At 38.9% G+C, this 20,132-nt stretch overlaps 1 protein-coding gene across 2 annotated transcripts in view; it reads left to right on the top strand.

Moving 5' to 3' along the window:
* Window positions 1–16,609, top strand: part of GALNT7 (polypeptide N-acetylgalactosaminyltransferase 7) — a 72,083-nt gene extending 55,474 nt beyond the window's left edge. Inside the window, exons 6-12 of one of the 2 annotated variants that reach the window (XM_040555409.1) lie at window positions 1,115–1,297; window positions 4,019–4,136; window positions 5,967–6,089; window positions 7,682–7,900; window positions 10,182–10,280; window positions 11,581–11,709; window positions 14,235–16,609. In XM_040555409.1, the coding sequence (XP_040411343.1) occupies window positions 1,115–1,297; window positions 4,019–4,136; window positions 5,967–6,089; window positions 7,682–7,900; window positions 10,182–10,280; window positions 11,581–11,709; window positions 14,235–14,372 (1,009 nt within the window). In that variant the 3' untranslated portion in view covers window positions 14,373–16,609. Of the gene's footprint in view, window positions 1–767; window positions 951–1,114; window positions 1,298–4,018; window positions 4,137–5,966; window positions 6,090–7,681; window positions 7,901–10,181; window positions 10,281–11,580; window positions 11,710–14,234 lie in introns of both variants that reach the window. The other variant, XM_040555408.1, reaches the window with a different exon arrangement.
* The last annotated feature ends 3,523 nt before the right edge of the window (window positions 16,610–20,132 follow it).

Below are 20,132 nucleotides of genomic sequence, written 5' to 3'. Positions count from 1 at the left end.
TGCTGGTCCCTCAGCACCCAAGGGAAGAGCATGGCGTTATTGCTTCTTGTCGCCTCCCCCACGTGTTTTTCCAATCTCATACAGGATTTGTCTTAAAAAGATGGAAGCGCTGTAAGAAGTAAATAAGATTACAGTTTGGTCACTGGGAGAATTCGGGGAGAATAACAAGATGATGTCTTTTCCTTGTCAAATGCCGTATATGACAGATCACAATGAGGAGCACATTGCAAATTTAAAAAGAAAAATTCTTTTAGGCTGTTGCTAAAAGAACACCAATAACATATTTTTTATCCTTAAAGGCTGGATTTGCAGCACTGTTGGACAGAACAGTGAACGTCCATATTTGCACTAGTAAAGTGTTTATCATACTTATTGGCAGCTAAGATCTGGTATGAATAGAAATTATAGAAAATAATAATACTGTGAGAGTCTTAGCCCTCTAAAGGCTCCTCTGTTGCCTCCAGCAATGCTTTCTTAGAAGACCAATGTCAAGAAGAACACATATAGGAAAAACTATAAATGAATTGATGTATTAGCATTTTGGACTGAACTTTTCTGCTTTCAGAATGTCTTAAAACAACATAAAGAAAAACCTCTCTCTTTTTTCTAATGAGGCCTCCTTTTGCAAATAATGTTTACGAGTGACTTTTCATATAAAATACTCGATGAGATTAATAATTGATGGTGTAAATTTCAGATTAGACAGATTACTCTTACTCTTCTTAAATTGTATCTTGCTCTTTCTTTCCCTTCTATAAACATTTCAGAACTACATGTACTGTACCTCTAATAGATTACATAGATGGGAATGATTATTCCATCGAGCCACAACAAGGTGGGGATGAAGATGGTTTTGCCAGAGGGGCCTGGGACTGGAGTTTGCTATGGAAACGAATTCCGTTAAGCCACAAGGAAAAATCCAAACGAAAACATAAAACTGAGCCTTATCGGTAAAGAAAGCTGTTTACGTGTCGCAAATTGTAATGAATAACTGTCTAAAGCCTTTCCTTCTTCCCTCCTCCCTCTTCTCCCATGAACCACGATTGGCGCACGCGTCCCACGCGGGTCCCTGCACATAACCGCATCCTCCCTACCACCATCCGCCGCCCCGCAGAACCACATGCACTGTGCCACTGATAGATGTCATAGATGGCAACACTTATAAGATTGTGCCGCAAGGGGGTGGTGACGAAGATGGGTTTGCTAGAGGAGCGTGGGATTGGAGTATGCTATGGAAGAGGGTTCCCTTGACCAAGCAAGAGAAGGAAAAAAGAAAGACAAAAACCGAACCGTATCGGTAATCACTAAATCACTTACCTGTTTCTTTTTTCTTAAGTAGCTATTGATCCACTAAAACTTGCATGTACTTTTAAGCCTGAAAATCTTCGTATTGCTAACCACGACAGCTGCTTTGTTTAATCAGACCTGTTTGCTGCAACTGATTACTTGACCAAAATAACTTTGCTACCTTCCGCTGCCTCTCCACTCCTGCTCTTGTGTGGTTAATAGGGTGTACATCAGAATAACGTGGTTTTGCTTGGTGAGAGAAAGCATTGTATGACTTTGTTTCCAGGGAAAACTTTATTTAGCTATGATATTTTTGAAAAGTAGTGTTGGAAACAAAAGCTCTTATTTAATCATTTGATTTGAAATAATGAGCATGCTGTGAGTATTTGTAACAGCTGGTAATGCATAAAATCTGTAGGTTGCTTTCGTGGCTTGATGCATGCATACAGCTCGTGGGTTATGCATGTCCATCAGAAAAAAGCCTTTTGTCATGTTTCTCCCACTTGCTTCATAATAGATCACATCTGACAAAGATGCATGCTATTTAAGAATTTTGGCTAGATATTTTCTAAGGTTTGAATTTGCTTGGGGATTTTACTTTAATACATATAACTTGAAGAAAACCAAAACTTATTTTCTGGGAAAACTCCAATGATTTTCACACAAGTCCCACCTTTTTCTTTGGCTTTGTAGGGGGGTATATGTTTTCTTCCCTGCAAACAGAAACTGGCTAGAAACCCTAGCTTACATTTCTGGATTGCTTTTCAAGACTGGGAGGCTGCGGTTCTGCTGTTTTTTATTACTTTCCCCTTCACACTTAACTAATCGTGTTACTACATTTGAAAGCAATCTTCACATCTTCAGAATGTAATGTCTTCTATTGCTTGTATATATGATTTAAGCACTGTAAGAACTTATGATGGTAATTCCCTCTCCTCACCCATGGTTGTTCTTTGCTAAAATGGCAACACATGCAAGGAAGTTATGAAGCTTTGATCTGTTTTGTGTACAATCTAAATAATACCATTTTCTGACAAGGCTGTCCACATTGAAACTTTAATACTCGCTCAGAGGAGGATAAACTATTTCAAACATCACTGTTGTGCTCTGTGTTTACCATCCAAACAGGTCTTAAAATCCTTTAAACTGTTCCCAGAAACACACAACACATGTTCTCAGAACGGTTTAAAAGATGACTTTATTTTTAATAATACTTTGATAGTTACAGTGCCTTTTCTAAAAAGAGATGTTCCCTGCATCGGTTATGGCCAGGCTGTAGGCGTTTTGTTGCAGAAAAAACAAGGCGTGTAAGACCAAGTAACGGCTTTGCTTAAATTGTAGACATGATTGCCTAATTTAAAAAGAAAACAAAACAATAATGAAAAAAATCCTCAACACCTTAAAGCGCAGAAACTACTTCTGGTAATGGGGGAGAATCGCCCCAGGACCAAATCCCACTTTCAAAAATACTGTGCTTACCCCTTTGTATCTTGTAAAATAAACTACTGAGCTTATGTGGATTTTACTGTGTTCTTTAACAAACTTGACCATGTGTTAAAAGCCAAGACCGATACTCTGGCATTCAAGGCCTCTCCGCGCTTGCCAGGTCTTTACAGTGCTCAGGGAAGCCAGCAGTGCAAGCGAGCCACAGGGCTGTGCGGTGCCATGTGCTTCTCCCCGCCGTGCTTACTGGCTTCCTGACCCTCCAGTCCCTCTGGGGCAGCAGCAGGGCTGGAGGAAAATCCCATAAGCAGACGAGAGGAAGGAAGGGGGCATTCAGGAGGCACTCAGCATCTGATCAGGCAGTCTGGAGCGCAGCTAAGTTTGCCATGCTGCGGGCCATCCCAAGTCACCTTTTCCTTACCACCATTTTCAATCCCCAACCTAGCGGGGACTGCAGGTTTATCCACTAGGGTTTTTTATATATTTATTGATCCTTAGGGGGAAAATGTTTGGTATGTGTGCAGGAAATGGCTTAACGTATTCTACTCTATTTCCATGTAAGCAAGCTGCCAGAGAGTTTTGGTTAGAGCCGCTCTGCACAAATGTTCCAATCCTAGTCACAGCATCTTTTTGACACATTAAAACTTGTTAATTGAACTTTGGCATATGTAGAGGGATTTACAAAGCCTTTTAAAAAAAAAAATTAAACCAAAATGGAAACCTTGTATGCCTTAATCCAGCCCCTCTTAAAAATTTCACAGAGGGTAATGAAAAGTGTCTCACGTGATGGAGGGTAGAAAAAGAGCCAGAGGGAAAAAGTAAAAAGCATCATTTAACCAGGAAAACTCTGTTGCTTGTTTAACAGTAAGTAAACATCAGTTTCAATGTGGCAGCTCTGCAGAACATAAACTTAAGTATGTTATATGGTCTCATCCCTTGTATCAGAAACTTGAATGTCTGTTCAGTGAGAAATGTCTTGCCACAATGACGCCTAGCATTTTTCTAATAGAAGCATGGTGGCTTGCTGAATGGTAACTCTGAACAAAATTTTGTATAATTAAAAAAAAAAAAAAAAAAAACAGATAAAATCTGCAACCTCACTAAAAATATACACGTCATTTCAGGAAACCACTGGAAGCTTATGACAAAGCTTTAAGATTTTTCAGTGTATTGCCATTAATCTAATCTTTATTACATGTTAACAGCAAATTGCTTCCTTGATTGGTGCTTTCTCTGAATGTTATCTAATCCTTTTGACAGGAGGAATTACACTGTATTCTTCTTTCAGGTCCCCCGCAATGGCCGGTGGATTGTTTGCCATTGAGCGCGATTTCTTCTTTGAACTTGGTCTCTATGATCCAGGACTTCAGATCTGGGGTGGTGAAAATTTTGAAATTTCTTACAAGGTAACACTAAATACTAAAAACTTTCCTCTTGGCATCCTTGCAGACTTAGGGTCAGGAGCTGTCAGAGAGATGGCTTAGTGAAGAGACCCGAGTGCTGAGCAATCTAGATTTCAGTAATGGTTTGGGATCACACACGCTCCCTTGAATATCCAGCCTGAAACCAGACTGGCAAATTTGATAGAGGAGGGGGGAAACCCGAGTGCTCTCAGGGTGTGTATGTGTGTATAGAAAAATGTTTTTTCTAACAGAAGAGAAAAAGAAGCACTTGGTTTGTGCATAGATGCATGTAAAGTATACAAGGATGCAACCAGAAGTAATCTGTCCTGGTTTCTTTCTCCTTGCCATTTTTCTGGATGAAGAATGGTCTCACGTACTTTTCAAAATTTCAAGAACTTCTCTACAAGAGAAGTCTTCATAATTGAAGCACTAACTGCATAATTCATAATCATTGCAGAAGATTTTATTTTAAATCCCAGGCATATGCACGCTCTTCAGTTAGCAGGAAATGTAAGATGATGATCATTAGCTTCTGGTAGCTTCAGTATTCGTAATGACACAAGTGGCAGACAGCAGGAATCTGTCCCAATTAAGAAACGAAAGTGGAGACATCTAATATCCTCAGCAGTGATCTGTGAAATTGTAGCTGAAATTTACTAAAAGTACATTCAGAGCTCCCCAGCTACTCTTGCTGTTGATGATTTTGAGGAAAGCTCTGAGTGCACTTGCTCAGCTGTAAATCCATATGCAAAAGGCAGTTACTGAGGATATTACATATACAGGGTCTTTATCCTTCTAATTCCCCGTCTTGCTTAGATCTAAATCATGATTGAAATTGCATACAGTAGTTTTGTAATTGAAGTGGATAGTTGTTGCTGATTATGTAGAGACCTCCAAATTGGTTTCATGTAGATCAAAACCAATCTTCAGAACTAAATAACATTTATCAGTGTTGCATGCTGACTCCTAGATAGCGAATAAAATTGCTTTGCATATCATTTTTTTAATCAAGCTTTTATGAAAATTAATATGATGATAAAACATATGCAGTGAAGGAAGTATTCTGCCCATCTTTCCTAATAATGTTAAGTCTAATTTTTAACCTGGAATTCAGTCTGTTTTGGAACGTCCACAAAGTTAGCTTGAATTTGGATTTGATGCTACATTTTAACCTTGTCAAAGCTATAAGTGATTAAATTCAAATTATTTAGGTGTGTTTTCTTTCTCCCACAAATAGATGGATTATCTAAGGACATGTGGGTGGGAAGGAGTTTCAGAATGGTAGTTAGCTTTCCCCAGTTTTATTTTCAGCTACTACCATTGAAAAAAAAATCTGTTTGTACTTGGTTGGAACACGGTCACCAAATGCATTGTTATTTCCTACTGGTCTTTATTAAGGAAATCTTAAATGTGATGGGCATCTAACCAAAACCCATCTTAGTGACGCTATGTGAATTGCTCCAATAAAATCAAAATATTGATTCTGTCATTTTAAAAATTACTCTATCCAGATTTTGTTCACTCATTCATTACTGGTCTTTTAAAATAGCAATGGAATGAGGTGGCAAACTATTTTAAAAGCTTTTTGAAAAATTACTTTAGTCGAGTAATTTCATGTTGGAGTTGAAGACGTACTCAATACGTCTTAATTTCCTTTCATTTCAGTCATATTATGTCTATGCTTATGTCTGACATAAAAAAATATTTAAATGTATCACATGGTGGTATAGTAACAGAAGTAGCTGACATCTCTTTCAAAATTTGCTACGTATTTATCTGTCTTAAATTCCTGTGCATGTATATTAATATCTGCATCTTTGCTTGAACTGGTAGATCTGGCAGTGTGGGGGAAAACTGTTGTTTGTCCCCTGTTCCCGTGTTGGACACATCTATCGTCTCCAGGGTTGGCAAGGAAATCCACCCCCTGTCTATGTTGGGTCTTCTCCTACACTGAAGGTATTATTTTGCTGATTTAAGATAACAGATTTAAATAAATCTATGTAAATTATCAGTAGCAATTTAAAGAGCACTTCATCCAAAGGTATTTAGCGTCTAAAGCTAAGATGTTCATCCACATGGTGATCATGGGTTTGCAGTCCCCCACTGGCCTGAAAGGGTGGTGTCCCAGGTTCTCTCTGGATTAGTGAATGCTCTAGCATCTCTCAGAATTTTGTGACTGCATCTGTAAATTAAGAAGCAGAGGATGACACCTGGGAAAATGCTGTGCTCTGCACTTGGTCGCAAACATTGGTAACTCCTCAGGCACCTCATAGGCTCAGAAGTTTTGTTCAAGCCATGGTATTAAAAGTAGACAGCACCTCTAGGAAAGAGTCGGCTGCCTGTCTGTATCCAAAGACAGAACTTGAATCAAGAGAAAATTTTTTTGTATAAGCTTACACCTACAAGCAGGAAGGGAGAGGACCCTCCTGCTAAGGTTTCTTATTGCCAAGTTTAAGCTTCCTCTTGTGCAGTGCTTTGGTATTTCCAAATCCCACTCCTAAAGACCTAGATCTTTGTAAATTCCGGTCGCCCAGACATCATCCTAAAAGTTACATGTGATGACAACTACACATTTACGGGTTTAGAGACTATGGCTTGAATCAAGCTAGCAATTGTTTCTGTTCAAAAGTGAGTGTCCCAGCAAAGCTTCACAGGAGAAAACTAACATAGCACGCACAAAAGAAATATATCCTTTATTAATAAGGTCAATTGATTAACCTTTTGATCAAGCTAACAGTAGGAACAGTACTATGGAGGGTAGCTGGGCATAGTGACAGAGAAAAAGGGCAATGGGAAGGGGGCTTGTAAATGATAGCTCATTTTTCAGTGCAGGCAAGCTTGTCTGAAATTATAAAACCCTTCCACTAATCTGAAAAATCTGATCAAAAACATCTTCTGTGTATCTAAACTCCTTACATGAGTCAGCTCGTCTGCTTACTGGATGAAACGAAGCACTGCTGAATGTTCTTACGTAGTAAGCAGCTTCTATGTACAAGGTAGTAGAGAGGAATATCTTTCTCCCTCTTCAGACACCCTTCTATCCTAACAAGCAACAATAAAATACTTCACTCAGGGTGCATGGGAATATAAAATCTCCTTGGTGTTTCATAGCTGGCCTGTTTAAGACTTTTTTTTTTCACTCTTAGTGGACTAAAGCATATCATTCTGGATATTTAAATTGTAGAAGTTGAATGCAAACTCTAAATTGCAGTTCTGGTACTTAGCAAATGATTGCAACATTTATTGCACCAGTTACTGAAGAGTCCTTATTTAAAACAAACAAGCAAACAAAAAAACTTAGGAGAAGACTTTGTACTCTCATTAAGCCAGTTTATTATACTGGTTTCACACCTAAACTCTCGTTTGAAAATAGTAGTCCTGTGTGTCATAATCTGCTGAAGATGACAAAATATTATTGCTATATAATAATTTCATGCTATTATGGTTTTTAAGAGAAGAAATCTTTTAAATCTGTGAAATTGACACGTTATTGTGTCTGACCTGTTGTGCATGCACTGAAATAATAGCAATGTCGTTCTTCTTCACAGAACTATGTCAGAGTTGTAGAAGTGTGGTGGGATGAATACAAAGATTACTTTTATGCCAGTCGGCCAGAGACAAAAGCGCTGCCCTATGGAGATATATCTGAGCTGAAAAAATTCCGTGAAGATCACAACTGCAAAAGCTTTAAGTGGTTCATGGAAGAAATAGCATATGATATAACATCGTATTATCCCTTACCACCTAAAAACGTGGAATGGGGAGAGGTATGTAAAGCACATAACCTGTGTTTATTTTTGGAAGATTCTTTTTAAAGTTCAGAATTCAAAAAGAAACGATTGTTACTTGACATCAATCTGAGAACAGGCTCTTTGTTTCCTGCTATACCAATGTAAGTGATACTGGCCAGAGGGCTACAGAGAAATAACCAAAGAGAAAAAAAAAAAAAAGAAGAAAAAAAAGAATGCTACTTTAAAAGGTACTTTTTAAGTAAAAAGGCTTTTAAAAGGCTTTTTTTAAAGGCTACTTTTTAATTTCTTTAAAATTAGATCCACGTTTCTTTCAAGATTCATTTTTGTATCTATCCCTGGCCTCAGTTATGTTTAAAGCTCTTTTCTCCAAAATTGGAATTTATTTATTTCTAAAAGAAAAAAAATGGTTCGTATTAGAGTATGGGCAAAAATTAATAGGTGAAAATCTTTTTTTCTCTCTCTCCTTTTTTTTTTTTGGTGTAGTCTTAGAGAATAGGTTGCGAAATACAGAGAGAGTACATTCTGCCTATGTTTGCAAGCCTGAGATGTACTCATACTGGTACAGCCTCAGTAAATCCCTTGCCTGCATGTAATAATTTGATGTGATTCTTTAAGAGTTGTTTCCAGCATTAATGTATATGAGTACAACTTTGCTAAATCAAGGGTGTAGTTATAAACTTGGCATTTTCACTTAGAGAAAATTCAGCAAAAGTGGTGATTTCACTTAGTTATGTTACCAGATGGATAAAGGACATGTCGTTGAACCCTGCCCTTTCCTTCTCGCTGTAAGCCCGCACCTAGAGGAGCCCTTACTGCAGGTCTCCTTCCCAGCTTCAAATGATTTTTCGGCCTTTTTGAGATGGTCCAGCCTTGCCCTGTCTCTCCTATCAGTTTCGCTTTTGAAGATAGTAGGGGCAAAACCAAAAAGTCATCTTGCTAGCAGGGGAGGAGTCGTGTGTCCCACCAAGCTGAACAACCTTCTTTGTGATGTACCTGGTTTTGTAACTTCAAGAGGATTAGAAAGTAGAGATCTATGCATATTCATGTGACCAAGAATGTGTCATCTCTAACTTCTCTGAGGAATTATTGATATATAGTGTGTGCATGGTGGAAAGAGGGTACAAACAGTCTTGTATCTGGGGACCAGGTGAACAATGCCACCTTTATTTCTTATCTGAAAGCCGACACAAAGCATCAGGTTAGTGCATTAGCTTTAGATCTGCTTTTGAATTCACATAAAGGGTTAGAAATGCTTGTTATGTATTGCTCTGCACTGGGGTGAAAATATCTGAAGAGAATAAAATAATAATGGTCACCTTGTGGGAAATCATCCCTGATAAAAGCGAACAGCTCCAGAGCAGAAACAGCAAAGACTGAAGTTCAGAGACCTCTGTGAAATTGTCTTCAACTCTTCGCTGGCTGACAGTTATCCTACAACATCTGAGATATTTTTTTTTTCCCCATATGTTTGTAAGATCGCACTAATTGCATTTCCAAACTGTCAGGAATGAAAGCGTGGGGTTTATCTTCCCTAACACTGTCTGGAAGTCAGGTCTCTGGGCTAAGCTTAGTCCTTCAGGCTTCCTTCTGAAGTCACAAAGGAGAAAGAGGCTCCAGTGAAGAAAATAGGTTTGGCAAGAAAGTTATTTTTTGCCATAAAGCCTTTTCAAAGCCGTTTGTTGATCCTTCTGAGAAGAGAACGGGATAATCAGCAGCAAAGGAAGGCATGCTTTCTGGCAGGATTTGTGTTCTTTATCCTTGTGCCTGTGCCTGCCCCTCATCAGTGTCATCTTTCCTTTCCCCATGTAATTGCTGCTGCAGAACGGACTGCTGAGCAGCCGGGCCACGGGGCTGCTCCTGCCTGCAGTTAATGACCGCTGTCTGCAGCTCCTCACCATCAGGTTTATCTCCTCACGTGTACCACAGGATGAGAGCAACTTCATCAAGCTGTGCCTTTATTTATGATGATCCGAGAGACCTAACGTGCTTTGATAGCAGATTGAATAAATTAAAATACTTGAAAGTCCTACACTTTAGTGTCGTTAGTTTGGAACTGAGCTTTGCAACTCTAGTTTCATTAGTGTAACTCCTGTAAGAGCCCACAGATTAGTCTGGACAGCTAGAAGCTCCATCTCCAACAGTTAACAAATTTTTTTAAATTTCATATGCAGGCTTCTTTTGTATCCATCTGGCAGGTATCTGTTTCTGGTCTGAAAGAGAAGTGGGAATTGTCTGAACTCCTTCACGCTTATTTTTCCTTGAGACTAACTGAAAGTGCACAACCTTTTTTTTCTAGATTAGAGGCTTTGAAACTTCTTACTGTATCGATAGCATGGGCCACACCAACGGTGGTGTTGTCGAATTGGGGCCGTGCCATAGAATGGGAGGAAATCAGGTAAGTGATTCTGAGGCAAGGTTGAAAGAGAAGTGCTTTCAGTGAGTGATAACAGGTCATTTTTCTTTTAAGTCTGCATATAAAGTCACTTATGTGCTGGCTATGAAAATGGGAGCTAGAGGTTTTTCATAAGCATACTGACATTGATTAAATACAGGAATCTGAAAGTATCATTTCAAACACAGACTGCACAGAATTGAAGGCAAATTCGTAATCTTGTTTTCACAGAAGCAGGTATATGTGGAAGCGAGAACTGTGCTTTAAAGTAACCTTATCACTGCATTATAGAACAACTGCAGCTGGTAGCATCACTGCTGATTCATCGTTTATCCTCCCTTAATAATTAATCCTTCAGGAAACAGCCCCCCCTTACTCTAGCTTAGTGATTTCACAAAGTTGTTTTGCTCTAATGGAAGCATAAAATACTTCTGTGCAGTAACTCACCTTCCACCACAGGAGACACAATACTGAATATAAATTTCTCGCTTCATTTACAAATTAAGTGACAGAACATAATTACTAATAGATGATTGCAATCCAAGCTACTATTGTGTTTGACCTGCGTCTTCACAAACCTATGCAAACTATCAGGCAAACATGCTGTTCTATATTTGCATCTCCCTTTTCAGCTGGATAACTTTGCAGCATTTAAAACCCGTGTTTGTACTGATGTAGACTTGAACCAGGCAAGTTGTGTCACTGCAGTCCTGAAATCATACGCAGGAAGATTCTTTGAAAAATCATATTTGGTTAATTCTTAATACGCCTTGGAAATTTATCTTTTACTTTGATATTTAATGCAAAAGTTCCCTAAACTACTTTTTCTGTTTATGCTACCTCCAAAAACCTCTAGTGATTATTTCACAAGAAGTAGCTAAGATAATCTTTTGTATGGATTAGTTTGATTTCTTCCATGGCTAAAATACCAGAATGTTACTGCCTTCACCTGAAATTACTGTCCAAGACCAAGGACTTGCTACCAAACATTTAGAATGATAATGGCTTGTTTAAACATCACATCATACAAAGACTTTTAACAAACACTTTCAGAAACCTCCCAAATAGGTGTCCCTTTACTTTTATCATTTTTCTCCTGCTAGGTAAGTTTCTTAGCCTTCTAAAGGAAAGCTATCAAAATATAGTGTCCTGATAGTAAAAATGTGTTACATCATGTAAAATAAAGATAGGTGTAATAACACCAGAGAATATTTTAAATGATGGAATTTCATTGGTATTTCACTGTTTCTAAAGTGTTATTTCAAGACAGCTGTTAAAAAGGTGGCATCTTGTTTTCTGCTAGCTTTTCCGAATCAATGAAGCGAATCAACTCATACAGTATGATCAGTGCTTAACTAAAGGACCGGATGGATCCAAAATTATGATTACACACTGTAATCTGAACGAATACAAGGATTGGCAATACTTCAAGGTATGCAAGAGATGTATAGGGAAAAAGAAATTATAATTCTCATCTTGTTTTATTACACCTTTTTTATTATTATTCTACATGTATTGGAAAATAGAGATCTATGACAAGATTAACTGAACCAGATAAAGTAAATTGTTAATCACACATTCTCGGAAATCCGTGCTTGCTGGGAAGACTTCCCCTAGGGAAAGGTGTTTTGCTAGCACTTCCAGTCGCTGATTTCTGTAGCAAAATCTTTAAATAAAATCTCCTGAGGGGACATGTGCTGCCACAGGTATGTTAGGAGTTAGCACTTGTCTCAGAGGAAGCAAAGAGGATGTCGCCTACCAGTGACAGTGTTTCTAAAAGCTCTTTATGCCACCACGCTCTCTGCTTGTGTGCTTTTTGTCAAGAAAGGTTCTTTATTGGGTGTTGTGAGAAGATGACTTAAGTGCTGAGGTGCATTTAGCAGCTAGGAACAATACATCTAATTTTGGGAAGGCTAAATTGAAGTGTTTAAAGACAGAAGGCTATGGAGGAATAGATAAACATAGTGTTACTCTTTTGTCTTTTTGCATTGTCTTTGCTTTCTTCAGAATTTTTCCTGTTCATTAACCATTCCGTAAGAACATGCTCTGTTGTGAATTAAGGGTGTGGCGCTATTATAAAGCTATTGCAAAATCTATGCATTTTTAATAAAGACTTGGAATGTTGGCTGATATACATGAGAGGGCTGTTACAGCCTATTTAATAAGTACATCTGCAAGTCCTCCATTAATTCTAGTTTTGAAAGTGCTATTTTTTAAAACGTCTAAGGTTATATTTCTGTTTCTCTTAAAATGAGAATGAATAGTCCAAGGGTGACGTTATCCTTGGATATGGCTACACATAACTTGGTTCTGTGTCTAAGAAAATCTCACGTGTTGATTTCTTTGTCTTCAGTCTTTCTAGCGTATTGCATGTTTCATTAGCCGGTTATCTGGATTGTGTTTGTCTGAAAGATGTAGGTACTATTGATTGCAGTGAAATCTGTTTGCTATCCTTTAAGCCACCACACTCTTTCTGATATTTGCATAGGGCTGTGAAATCTCAAGCAACCTAATACTCTTTCCACTCGGTTATCTTGTGCCATTTAGACAAAATTCTTTATATCTGAAATTTAAAAATCAACAAGTAGTGTTTCAGTGCCTGCTGACTTCTGCTGTAGCATTAGAAAAATATATAGCACTTGCTAACTCTCCAGCCATTCTAGTGTGCCCCAGCATGTTACTTGGCTCTTCTGTAAGCATTTCTTTTATGCAAGAAGATCCATTTCCTCCACAGTGGTACCAAGTTATGTAATTGTTTGCTTATTACCACAAGTTATAAGGAAGCCCAGTAGGCACAGTCTGGGCTGTAGAACAAAACACTGACTGGCTTCCAGAAAAAAAAAAAAAAAAGGAAAGGAAAAAAAAGAGTTGGGGGGTGAGAGTGAAAGGACCACCAAGGGTGTGTAACCAAGCAGATATTAGAAATTTGGCACCCTTTGCTGAGCAGTACAGAGGGTATGACCGTTTCTCTTAATGAGGAGGGTGTAAGGAATGAAATGCTTATGAACTGCTGAAAAATGTTGTGGCCTGGTGTAAATGAAAGCTGCCAGGAGATGTTATCTGGTTGGTTGGTTGTTTCTGGAATGAACATTTGTGTGCAGTTTGGTGAGCATAACATCTGTGCTTCTGCAGCGTGGAGCAGGAGAGCTTTTTGGTGACCGCGTGCCGGGGAGAGCGTGTTTTCCCCAGGCCATGGGAGCAGGGGACAGGGCTGTGAAGCCCCAGCCACGGTGCTGCAGGTTTTTCTGCTGCTCTGTCATTTGAATGCAGCTTGTCAGCAAGGCAGGGCTGCCTCTGGTGCCCAGGGTCAGCAAGCAGGAGAGAAGCCATAGGGCTGCTTTGCAAATGCGTGAGATTCGGGCGCTGCAGCAAGGGGGTGTGGAAGGAGCCAAAAGTGCGAGTCTCAGCCTGACTGTGCTCCACACAATAGGTCTGCAGTTTCTTAGGCAGTCTCCTGTTGTTCTGGAGGCCAGGCTTGCTCTCATACCCTCTTTTCTTCCTTCTACTAGTTACACAGGCAGCACAGTTATGGCTTTTTTTCCCCAGTGGAGTTAATGTTGCTGTTGTGTATTTGCTGTATGTGAGGGCTAACCAAGGGAAGGTCTGCCCAGCAAAGTCAGTTCTCGTAAAGCCGTCCTCCAAAGTTAATCTTCTGTTTTAGTTACAGGACGGATGAAAGTGCTGGAAGCATTTTAGATACGGTTTTGCTTATATTCTTAGCAGCTTGCTTCCGAAGAGAAATGCAAGGCATTTCAAGCTAACTTACGTGCATCAACATTTCATAATATAAAAGATGTAAAAATCTAGTTTTCACAAAGAAGTAGCATGCGTATAGAACCGATCTTTTTCAGGGCCCCTGAAACCTGTTTTTGTAACAGCAAATAGCTATATTACAGTTGTAAAGAAAGCGTTTTAAGACAAACAAAAAAACATGTTCCTGGTGGTTTTGTTTTCCAGAATCTGCACAGATTTACTCATATTCCATCAGGGAAGTGCTTGGATCGTTCAGAAGTCCTACATCAAGTTTTCATTTCAGAGTGTGACTCCAGTAAAGCAACGCAAAAGTGGGAAATGAACAACATTCTTAGTGTGTAGACAAACAAAACCTACCTACTGACACGTTAATTTGTACAGGACTGAAAATAGCCTGAAAACTGCTGCAATTATTAACTTTGTACAGCTGCGAGCCTCCTGATTTGGATGAAGGACATAGACGAACTGTGATTATTACAATAACATTATCATCCGCAGTTAATGTTTACAAAACTGCTTTACCTTAAACTCTGTAGATGTTTACATCTTTTTGTTTTAAGATGTTGGTAAATTAATGTGCTGTTAGCTATGTTTCATAGGAACGTAGCTAAAAGCGTTGTCTTCTTTGGGATTACACTCAGGGGTCTGAAGGCAGTTTTTTTACACACACTTGAAAAGGTTGGAGTAACCAGATTTTCATAGAACTTGGTGATTATCAACCTGTTGTATATTTTTATTTAATTTTACATCTTACTAAGCACTGCCACAGGTTATTAGCCAGGGTGGCCTTCTCTCACAATCATGCTGCTTTTTTGGAAGGTGAATTTCAACATATTTAGTGCCTCTTTCATTTCTCTCTTTCACAAGAAAAGCATTTGTCGGAAATTATACAATGGATTTTTCTGAGCTGTCACCACGGGTAGGGATCAACTGTACCACCCCATGTAATTATTCTGTTGCTGAAGACAATTTCTATCACCAGTTTGGCCACTTGTTGGTGGGCGGGAGCAGAGGCTGCACACAGACGTGCTGCAGGCTCTCCGACGTGCCCCTTTGCTGGGGATGCTCTGAAAATATTATGCTGGGTTGTTGCCCCATGTTAAGCTCCCTGCATCTGCTGTGCCTGGCGGTGCTGGAGCAATCGGGCGCTTTGTGTGGGGCAAGGAAGAGCTTAGTGTAGAGTTTAGCACCAGTGTGGTACGTGCTGAGGGAAGTAAGCACGCTCTCAATTCCAGTTACGAATTTATAAGCACTAACCTGCTTGTTTAAACCATGCCTTACGTAAAAAAAGAATTAAGAAAAATGAGAGAGAAAATAAAGCTGCGTGATTATGTAAAAAAAAAATAATAATAATAATCTAATGCTTCATTTATATTATTATTTTAAATGAAAGTCACTAGAGGTGAACTAAAACTTTCAATCAGGAAAAATAAAATCCAGCTTGCTAACACATTTGCTTACTTCTTTGAAAGGGCATCTGTCAACTAGTTTGGAGCCCGGTCTTAGATTTGAAAAGAGAAATGGAAATCCTGAAACCACATTTATTCATGTTAATTTTTTCCGTATTTTTTTATTGGAAACTTTTCCTGAGGGATTATGAACACAAAATACAACCGCTTGGTGCTATAATGTACAGAACAGAACGTGAAAAAGTTTCTGAAAATGTTCCGAATAGGAGTTTGTGAGAGCTCCCTTGGGAGTATAAATATTTACTCAGAGTGAACAGACAGGTGGAGGAGAAATGACTTATCCTCACTTCCTTATTCAAGATTTCGTGACTGTTAAACGTTGACATCAGTGTACTGACTTAATAAGAGTTATGTCTATAACATGTCACACTATTAAATATGACTAAATACTTCCCTGAAATCTAGAATAGCATTGCATGCAGCTTCCATTGATGTTAACAAGGATTATGTATCATATTTGGTGACAGAGTTTGATTTTTATAGGGCTGTCTGCACTGATATATTAGTTTGGGATCTTTCCTAGTTTCTTTAAACTTCTCACCTATTCTTTCAGAGGTATGAAAAATAGAAAATAAAGGAGGGAGAAACTGGAATAAGGAAAATAAGGGTGTGTGTTGGTACTTGTTCCTTGTGTGTATGAAAACTTACTCCATTTTTATGTGTTGGGTAGATTAATTTAATCATATTACTATGCATAAGAGAGAATGGTGGCACATAAATTGTGCGGGTGTGCATTTTAAATGGGTATTTTGTGCAATTCATTAAAAGCTGATGCTGTGTGTGAACATGAATCTCTGTATGTGAGACTGAAACCTTACAAAACATGAGATCATAAGAAGCTGTTGCTGTAATGACTTTTTCGTACTATAGCCTGCTTGGAAAAAATAATTCCCATATTCTTGCTTTGTAAGTTGATGATAATATCACTATGCATTTCTACATATTTTATAAATTTGATTTATGCAGATTTTGATACACTGTATGTTTCTGTAGAAATTGTATAAATCTTTAAAAAATGTATTAGGGAGAAATCTGGGAAACGTATATCTTATGGGTTGCTTGTTTTTTAGGTGAAGTAAATAAAATATTTGAATTGTTGGGTTTACTATACTTTCATAGAGTAAAAATGGATTATTATCTTTATAGGAACCCCGTATCTCTAAAACCGGACAACTTCTATGTTACAAACTTAAAAATATTAAGTGTTTTATTTTCCTTCTTTATCTAGGTACCTTTTGTCATATCTGTGGGAGCTCAGTTTTTTATCCAGCAAAGTCAAAAATGAAGTTCCCACTGTGAGTTGTAATGTGGACACATTTGGATTTTTGTGCCTCCTGCACTGATCGAATTAGGTAGATTTACCATGCCCACAGAAAATGAACCTGGGAATGATTTCTAAAGTAGAACCAAAGGTCCAGGTAAAGGAGGGGGAGAGGGAGGGGGGAAGCAATCTACACAACCTGTAGGTTTTTCACAATATTGCATTGTTCTGTGGCTGTTCTGAACAATCATGTGGATGGAGACTCTTAATTCCTTGAAAGAGCCAGTGGTGGTGGTGGCATGTGTTGGGTGAAAACATGCCCCCTGCAAGCTGTGCTCCCACAGGCAGGGATCCCTTTCCCAAAGCCCCCTGGGGAAGCACGATGTCCTTCTGTGGTATACCTAGGGTACAGCAAATCGTGCCTGGCAGTGGAGGCCTTGCTAGCCTGAGCCTGTAGGACAGCTTCCCTAAGGCCAGCACGGTTCTCCGATAGACAACTGCAATTACAATTTTCATATTTTCATTTGTGAGGCAGCATAGACAACGAATGAAAGTAGCAATGAATGAAGGTAGAGGCCTCTGCTGGGTTCTTGGGGGTTCATAAGAAGAGACATTTGGGAAGAGATGACCAGAACAAAGAGTACACCCAGCTGTGGAAGTGCTTCCAGGCATACTGTTTTCCATTGCACTGAGGAATGCCCTGAAGTCTTGACTGTCCTGAAGCTGCTGAGGGATCTCTGGAGGCCGGGAATGATGACTGAAGGGAAAGCAGCCTGTCCCGCAGCCTGAGAACTAAGGTAAGGTGGTATGGGAGGAAAACAGCTCTGTAACCCCAAGTGGGGGTCTGGTTGCTAGTGATAGTGAAGTTATCAGGGATAAAATAATGTTGTACTGAGCCATTCCCACTTGGAAACTGGAGCTGCCCCTTCTGGTGTTTGTTTGTTTGTTTGTTGTTTGGTTGTTTTTTTTGCCTGTTACAGTGTCCCATTACCTTCCGTGTGATGTTCATGGTCCATGCTTCTGAAATATCAGGATCCTTTGTCTCTGTTGGACAAAAGCAAAGAATATTCTGACTTAGGACATGAACTGAGCTTAACAGAACTTTAAAAGTGCATACGAGATCAGACAAACAGTCTAGTTAGCGCAGTGGCCTTGCTTCCCTCAGTAAGGCTCACTGTGGTCAAGCAGCACAAGGCAGAGCGAAAAGACAGGGTGAGGTTACTTCCGTAACACTCTCCCTACTTCTGGCAATTTACAGTTCAAGGGATGTCTGAGCTAGGAACAGTGTTTTTCTATTTAGTATTCCAGAATTTGTCTGACCACTTTTTGAATCTAGGCTGACTTTGGTCATCCATCACATCTTATTATGCAAAAAGTGTGAAGGTTTCTAAAGGGGCACATTGGCTCTGCCGCTAGTTCCCCTGCTGAGACAAATCAGTGAGATACAGAAGAATTATGAAGGCTCGTTAATGGTCTTAATTCCCAAAGGAAGATTTAGTGCTAGGTCAGTGATGGGTTCAGCTAGCCAGGAGCGGGCTTTAAGGTGGCAGCACTGACAATAATGTCATAACAACACATTTTTCAAAAGATCTTTTTAGAAGAATGTGGTCTTTTCTACTGGAAGCTACCTGACTCTGCTGTTAAAGCTTGTCCATTCAAATATCCCTTCGGCTCTGCTGAAGAAATGATTTACGTGCACAACTTTACCAATAGAAGTTCGGGTCAAGAAACTTTGAGCATAGCCATAGAGCTTGTAGATGTAGCACCAGATTGCTAGCTAAAGATTTTTCTGGTGGCTGACAGCGTATTCAGTCCTGAAAATCCAAAAGCCTCTCCAACAGTGAGGCTAAGGCTAGTTGATCTCATGATATCTAGTTGGAGCTACCTACAGGTTCACTCACTAATTGATGCTGGCCTGTGACAGCTCTTGATTGCACTCATGAGGAAAAATTTGTATAGACAATCAACTTTTTTACTGGGTGGGTTTAAATGTCATGCACATCCCACAGTTGTAAGGGTTATGAGTCCCACAAGGGCTGTGTGTGTTGGATAATGTAGCAATGAGCTCTACATCTGGGCTCTGTTAGTGGATTCTTGACGCTGGATTCAAAAGGAATCATGGAGAAGCAGACCAGGCTGTGATGGAGCTCATATGAGAGGCCCAGCAATTCCAGAAATGCAGGGATTGTGGGCAAAACATTTATGTACTTCAAGATGTGGAAAGAAATACAAACCAAAATGAGAAAACAGAGATAAATATATGCCTGGGATGGTAATGCAAGTGAAGCAGGTTTAGTGACAGTCACCACCACAGCAAATAATCCATCGCTGAGCAGTAAGTAGCTGATTATTTACTAGTGTTATATACAAGGTGTTTGTCATACACAGTTATGAAACAGTTTGACAGATCATTAGCTAATCAAAGATAAAACTTCTGTTCCATGCTTTTTTATTTTTTGTCCAAGTCGATTTGCAGTTTTGCTATTGTTATTGTAATTGTTGATTAAGTTCTAAAGCCTGTATACACTGCATTCAGCTCCTGGGTTTGTAGCTGTTCTGATCAAGGTTTTCCTTTTGAAAACACCACAAATAAATAAATAAATAAATAAATCACATATTAAACCTTATATTTCTTTAGGAATAAGGCAAAGCATTCATAAGTAGTTCTTATTTTTTGAATTACTTTACCTAATAATGCCTGACTTGCTATATGCTTTTCTAACAAACATCTCTTATATCTTCACAGAATTATCTATTACAGTTCCAGCATCTCCTCCAGACTAGCATGTAATGTAGTGTATTGTTCATCCTCATCACCAAAGACATAAACAGTAGGCCTCCTTTTTCCCCTTTGCTTGTGTTGGGAGAAAATGTATTAACATGTAATGTATCTTGTATAAACGGCGTGTTTCACCTACTATTTTTATTATGCTCTCACTTCAGGATGTAGTCTAGATTTGCAGTTCTTCACTGTTAGCTCTCATCCTTGTTGTGGCACCATTCACCACTTTTCTACAAGTCATTCACATATATATATACATACACATATATATACATATACATATATATATATATATATATATATATAATAGTCATCACTAGCCCTTAACCTGACCTCCAAAAATAACCTATGGGTTTTCACAGGTGATTCTTCTCAACTGGTGAAACTGGTAATTAATTCCTATTTTGTTCCTGTATTTTTTATCCCATCACTTATTAACACAAGACCTTCAATGACGGCTTGCTTTATTTATGAGGAGTCTGTCAGGAATTTCAGAAATCTACCTGATCTCCCTATCTTCACATTCATTGATTTTTTCAAAGAATCCTTACAGGTCTATGGAACAGGACTTCCTCTCATGTCTTATTTAG

This window comes from Cygnus olor, chromosome 4 (genome assembly GCF_009769625.2).
Source record: "Cygnus olor isolate bCygOlo1 chromosome 4, bCygOlo1.pri.v2, whole genome shotgun sequence".
NCBI lineage: Eukaryota > Metazoa > Chordata > Aves > Anseriformes > Anatidae > Cygnus > Cygnus olor.
This window is presented reverse-complemented; position numbering and strand designations above follow the sequence as displayed.